The sequence below is a fragment of the Thalassophryne amazonica genome, chromosome 12 (assembly GCF_902500255.1).
Source record: "Thalassophryne amazonica chromosome 12, fThaAma1.1, whole genome shotgun sequence".
NCBI lineage: Eukaryota > Metazoa > Chordata > Actinopteri > Batrachoidiformes > Batrachoididae > Thalassophryne > Thalassophryne amazonica.
Window position 1 is genome coordinate 82614848 of NC_047114.1, and position 6902 is coordinate 82621749.

The 6902-nt window shown below is 42.4% G+C and overlaps 1 protein-coding gene across 1 annotated transcript; it reads right to left on the minus strand.

Annotated features, from left to right (window-relative positions):
* Positions 1-390: 390 nt before the first annotated feature.
* LOC117522065 (apolipoprotein D-like) lies at positions 391-6365 on the minus strand. The gene is made up of 5 exons (XM_034183434.1): positions 6272-6365; positions 5935-6062; positions 2820-2941; positions 2652-2737; positions 391-1170 (listed from the first exon to the last, which is right to left on the minus strand). Exons 2-5 carry the CDS (start codon positions 6049-6051, stop codon positions 1046-1048), a joined length of 450 nt encoding a protein of 149 aa, XP_034039325.1. The 5' UTR covers positions 6052-6062; positions 6272-6365; the 3' UTR covers positions 391-1045.
* Positions 6366-6902: the final 537 nt, after the last annotated feature.

Below are 6902 nucleotides of genomic sequence, written 5' to 3' on the forward strand. Positions count from 1 at the left end.
ACCAAAGGTGTGATAAAATATGGAGATGTCTTGCATGCACGAAGGCATAAATAAAAGACTGATATTGCTGAACATTTCTGCATGCAGGATTAGTTACTGCTGTGTACTGTAGTAACTAATTCTGCATACAGCTCACCTTATTTCATTGGTCACTGACCTCAGATTGCCAGTGGTAAATAAAAATTATATTAAAATCCATGACTAATAATATGACAGCATTTAGCTCCCCAGATTGCTTCAGAATCCAAGAAAAAGGCTGTTGATCTTTAAATAATTCTTTTTAAATACCCTGTTTTTCCGGTGAAGAGTAGAGGGGGGCTCCTTGTGAAGAGTAAAGCGTGATAGAGTGCAGAAGGACACAGATTAAGAGTTAATAAAGCTCACATTACATGACCATCGCAGACTTTTATTAACTCTAATTAGAAGTTGCGTGTATCCACTTTGCGTCCGAAACAGCCAATTTACTCAGTGACATGCTGCAGTATGTCTACACTATTTTATACTGGAACTGGGACAAAAGCCATTTTCATGATGACAAAATAAGCATTTTAACGACTACACAGAATCATCTCACTCTGTAGTATCACACTCAGTACATAAAAGCCATGACCTGTAACAAGTTTCAATTATTTTAACATATATGTGTTTATACGCTCATAAAAGTGTTTGCATGTATATGAGCATAATCAAAATGATTCATTCATGTACAATAGTCTAAATTCATTTAACCATACATTTGTGCAGCCTTAGTTCAATATGCAGTGGATTTTTTTAATTGCAGTTTTTTTCTTGTTTGTGTACTTTCAAGATTAACACAACACACAGTGTAGACATTTACTGTGTTCCAGATAACGACTGACTTGACTGTAACCTCTTCATTTATCATCAAATGAATCAAAGATTATTCTGGGTTTGGAAAAAAATCTCGCCTGCCTCAGAGAGTTTTGTTACAGCCCACTTGCATGCTGTCAATCATCCTGCTCACATCAATGTTGTTGTTGCTGAAGATCTCTTTAGCTCTCATGACAGTGGCGTGTGGTAGAGATCAGGTTCGTCCCAGGATCCAGGCGAAGTCCACGTGGAAGAACCTGAAGACATCGGTGCACGAGTAGACCACGGCCACGTTCACATAGTCAGTGGCCAGAATCCAGTAAGGGGAGTAGGGCAGGACTGACAACACAAGTGGAACACTCTTGATCCAATAAATTACTTTTTTTTAATCTATATAAAACATGACAAATTAAAATGTACTTCTTAAGAAACCCACTCATATTATCAAAATTACTTCTTTAAAGCACATATTGAGGTATTGTTAAAGGTGTAGTCCCCCTTCAATTTTCCACAAAACCGACAAAATTACTTTCTTTTCAAATCTACCTTAATTTCTGCGGTGTGTAAAAATCACAGCTAGTTTTATTGCTGTGGAAGTATCCATTTGTGGGACGGAATTCCACGGTAAATCAGTGGGATAATCAATCAATCAATCAATTTTATTTATATAAATAAGAGGTTGGTCTACAATATGGAGACCTGGGTTCAATTCCCATCATGCTGTCTGCCTGTGCCCTTGGTTAAGACACTTCATCTGCATTGTCCCAGTCAATCCAGCTGTACCTGAGTACCTGCCTTGGCTGTGGACGTAAACATACTTGCAGACAACGTGAAGATGGAAGGAATGGGGAAGTGATGCTCTTGGCGTTTAAAATTGGAATTTCCAAATTTCCACTGGGCAAATACATATGTACAGTAGGCATCCTTCTAAGGCTGCATCCTACGAAGCTCAAGCCTTCTGAGACACCAGAGTCCTAGAGCAAACCATTTTGAAATGAAACAGCATTTTGTGATTGTATGATAGTATTATCAAGTTATCCCCCCCCCTTTCTGGGCACAACACACACTTTGGTAATCTTTTTTTCAATACAGTACTTATTTATACTTTACGTACAAACATTACTTATTTATAATTGTACATACTGTACCCAAATTGTCCTTTTGTTTTGTTTTGTTTGTTTATTTATTTTTTTTTTATTTAACAACCATTTTGCAATGTTGTTTCCTTCTTTTACAGGGGCAAGAAGGCTTGTATTGTCACCCTCATTCCAATGAGCCTTCGAAATGGGACGGCGCAGTCGCACCGCTATGATGTACACGGCTGACGAATGCTGCCTTAGAAGGATGCGGCCTCTGTACTGAGACACAGCCCATGAACTCAAATTAAGCTGTTATAATTTCTTTTGAAGTATAACTAACATTTGTAACATTAGACCTGTGTGAGTGTTATCTTACCTGCATGTCCAGCACAAGTCCAGCAAAACCTTTGTGTAAAATCTGACCAGAACTCATATGATAAAACCTGAGTACTTGCTGATGTTTAAGAACTTCGTCTGTCATTTAAATTCTGCTTCAGATTCTTATTATTATTTATTTATTGTCATGTTTTGGCACGGGATGTGTGTCATGACATTTTGTTACTGCGTTTCAAAATTAAAAAGCGTTTCCAAACAGGGTTAATGTTTATCATTTTTATCATTTTGGTGATATAAGATCCTTTATTTGAAAACTTGGAGAATCTTGTTTTATGATTTAAATGGAAAAAAAAAAACATTTAAGGGACTGCACCTTTAAGAAAAAACAAATATCGGCACACTCACCATAGGAATAACTTATTCCTAACTTGGCTGGATTTTTTGGATCCTCCACAACTCCAATACCTTTAATTTTCTTCAGCTGCCCTTCTCTGTGTTGGATCGAGACAACAATTCACACTGTAAAAGTACTCACGCACTACATACACAGAAAGAAAGTACAGTAGGACTCACATTATTTCAGAGCTGACCACCTGAATGGAGTTTTCTGTCATCAGAGTGAAATTGCTTTCAATGCACCTTCCCCTCTCAAACTCAGCTGGCAGTTTGGCAACTTCAAACCATCTCCCCATGAACTGTGGAAACACATCCCAGCACAAAATCAGGTTCACAGCACAATGTGTCAAACAAAAATCCACTATGTGCTGAAACTGCAAAAGAAGACAGCAGCATTACAAAACGGTTTTGTAAGATGCCAATCAGTACAATAAATATTGCCTCATACAGTAGAAGGATTGTTTCAGGGGCGTAACCACTGGTGCATCTGGGTGCCTCCATCCCCACATAGAAACTGCACCAGTAAAGACCAAAGTGCAAACCAGGGAAGTGCGTAACCAGGAATTAATTCAAGGAGAAAGTAACTAGTTTCAAAAGGTTCAAAGGTTCAAAGGTTTATTGTCATATGTACAGTAAGAAACGTATTTCCCTGTGCAATGAAATTCTCTTCTTTGCTGCTCTCACCGGGTGTCTATAATAATAGTCAAAATAGGCATTAAAAAAAAAAAAAAAAAAAAAGCATTAAGCATTAAAAAGTAAAGTAACAATAAAGGTGCAGTTACAGTATGAAGTGAAATGAAATAATGTGCAAATAGCAAGATTCAAGTATTAACAGGTAACAGTAAGGTGCAGTAACAGTGTGAAGTGACCCAGGGGGTCTGCTCAGTCCTTAGCAGCATTCAGCAGTCTGATGGCAGTGGGGTAGAAAGAGTTTTTGAAGCGGGTGGTTTTGCATTTCAACACTCCTGAACCTCCGTCCTGAAGGCAGCAGTGTTGACAAGTCGTATTGGGGATGTGTAGGGTCTTTATGATGGCGGCAGCTCTATTGTGGAATCTCCGATGGTAGATGCTCTGCAGAGATGGTAGTGGCGTCCTCGTGATCTTGATGCGGTCTTCACTACTTTCTGCAGGCGTTTTGCGGTCATTCACCGTTGAGCTGCCATACCACGCAGCACGAGGTGGTGAGAATGGACTCAATGATGCAGCTGTAGAAGTTGCTGAGAATCTTGGGTGACATGCCAAATTTCCTCAGCTCCTCAGGAAGTACAGCCGCTGCTGAGCCTTTCTTTACCACCTGTGTGGGGTTAAGTGTCCAAGGAGGTCACTACTGATGTGGACCCCCAGATATTTAAAGCTGCTCACTCTCTCACCTTGCGGCCTTGGATAGACAGTGGCTGATGAGGTTCCCTCTCCTCCTCATGTCCACTATCATTTCCTTGGTTTTATCTGTGTTCAGGGTGAGGTTGTTGACTCCACACCGTCACCAGGCCTTCACCCTCCCTCCTGTAAGCTGCTTCGTCTCCGCCGGTGATGCGTCCAATCACAGCAGTGTCGTCAGCAAACTTTATGATGGTGTTGTCGGGGTGAGAGGCGGCACAGTCGTAGGTGAAGAGGGTGTAGAGAATAGGGCTGAGGACGCAGCCCTGCGGGGTTACCGATGGTGGTGGTGATGCTGGCTGAGGTCTTATTCCCAATCTTGACAGACTGTGGTCTGCCAGTCAGAAAGTCCAGAAGCCAGTCACAGAGGTGGGGTGAGTCCAAGGGCAGACAATTTGTAGGTGAGTTTGTGAGGATGACCGTGTGAAAGCAGAGCTGTAGTCAATGAAAAGTACTCTGATGTAAGAGTCAGCAGTGGCATCCGAAGTGACCTGTTGTGCCTGTAAGCGTACTGCAGGGGGTCTGTGATGTCCGGTATGCAGCCCTGAATGTATGACAGTACCACTCTCTCGAAACACTTCATAATGATTGGAGTGAGTGCCACTGGCCTATAGTCATTCAGGCAAGATGGGGGTTCTTCTTGGGGAGGGGGATGATGGTGGTGGTCTTGTAGCAGGTGGGAACAGTGCATTGACTGAGGGAAAGGTTGAAGGATGGAGGTAAGAACGTCAGTCAGCTCGTGGCACACGCTCTGAGGGCCTACGACCAGGTATGTTATCCGGGCCAACAGCTTTCCGGAGCCGAATACTCCTCAGTGCTTGTGTACCTGGGCTGGTGTGATAACGAGAGGGGAGGAGGGAGGTTGGGCAGCGAAGTGTGTGTATGATCTTTGGATGTGGTACAGGTGGAGGTGGAGCTCTCAAAGCGGTGAGTTAGAACACATTGAGGTCTTCCAGGAGGCTGTCTGAAGAGCTGATGGTGGTGGTCCTGGAGCCGGTTCTGAAGTCTGATGTGGGTTCAGACCTTGCCACATCCTCCTGGGGTCAGCATTGGAGTAGAAGTTCTCTGTCTTCTCTCTATGCTGCCTCTTGGCCGCTCTTATGGCCTTCTTCAGTCTATATTGTGCGGCTTTGCGCTCAGCCTCGTTGCCAGATTTAAATGCAGCAGTGCGAGCACGCAGTAAGCGCAGTACCTCGGTATTAATCCAGGGCTTCTGGTTGGGGGAACTTCTTGACTTGTATGTGGGTATGATGTTCTCAACACAGGTGCTGATATACCCAGATACATACTCAGCATATTCTACTACGCTAACAGAAGAATCCTGGATGGCCGCCGGTTCTAAACACATCCCAGTCTGTTTTAGCAAACAGTCCTGCAGAGTGCTCTCAACCTCTGGTGACCATAGCTGCACCTGTCTGGTGACAGGATTCGATTGTTTAAGTCTCTGTCTGTAAGCTGGGTACAGGAACAAAGAGATGTGGTCAGAGCTGCCAAATGAGGGGCGTGGTGCTGCCCTCAGAGCGCCACGGACATTACTGTATGCGTGGTCCAATATATTTTTACCCCTGGTGGGAATGTCCACATGCTGGTAGTATTTGGGGAGTACAGTCTTTAGGTTGCCCTTGTTAAAATCTCCGACGATTATGCAAACGGCGTCTGGGTGAGCGGTCTCTGTCGCGCTGATGACGTCATGCAGTTTACTGAGTGCTGTTGTGTAGTTAGCGCCCGGGTGGATGTAAACAGCGGCTAAAAATACACTGGTAAACTCCCTCGGTAGATAAAAGGGGCGACCTCATTAGCAGTGGCAGTTCTTACATAGTAATTGTGTTTATAACATTAAACATTCTTTTTGCTAATCCAGTGATTCCTATTTGACTTTTTGCACATTCTGCATGAACAAGCCTTTAACTTCTACCTGTTTAAGACTGAAGGCAGCTTGAACGCTCGGTTCTGGGCACGGACCCCAGTGTGGAACCTGGGCCCCGGTGAGAGGGATGAAAAATAGAAGAACCAAAGCCAAAAACAACTTCATTATAACTTTACCTGCAGGACAAAAACAGTAGATAAATAACAGGTTGCAAGTTGATGGTGAAAATAAATTCACCAAAAATTAGCAGGATGCAATTTGAGCAAATTGTTAACCAGTCTATTCAGGATTTTGACACAGATGATATAAACTTTGTAAATATCAAAGTCATTTTCCTCACAAACAGGCGGACAATCACGGAACATCAGCATATATATTTTCTTACCTTTGTGGCCTGATCCTCCAGAAATGTTATCTTTCTTTCAGAAATAGGTAAAGTTGGACTGGAGAATTTGGGTTTTGCGACACTGAAATTCGTTCTCCTCAACGGTGCCTTTGTACGAAGCTCGCCTGATTTCAAGCACCAAGTCAGCAATTATCAAATTAAAGTCACAAGCTGGGACATACCAGCAAAAAATGTTATAAAACAGACCAGGGCAGAGCCACGTGTCTCACTTTTTTCAGTCATATATATGTGATTTATATCCAAACCTGTTAATTCTAGCGTTTGGATTTTTTTTAAAATGTGTAAATCTTTAGGTTTAATCTAACCTGATAAAGACTGTTGTGTGGTCATTCAACCCCCAGAGACTGTGTGTGTGCATGTGTCTCCATTCATGCAGATACCTCAGGAACTAGCTGATTTCATTCATAGCACATTATTGCTTGTGATAACATCTCAGCATATGAAGGTCAAAGGTCAAGGTCAGTCAAGGTTAATGAATAGTTTGAAAAATCACTTTTTCTGCAATAGCTTCAAAACAACTGTTGGAAAAGTGTAGTGACACGGACCCATAACAGGGGGCATAAAGGAACAGACAATGGAAATGCAAAAGATAACAATTTAATGTTGTGAA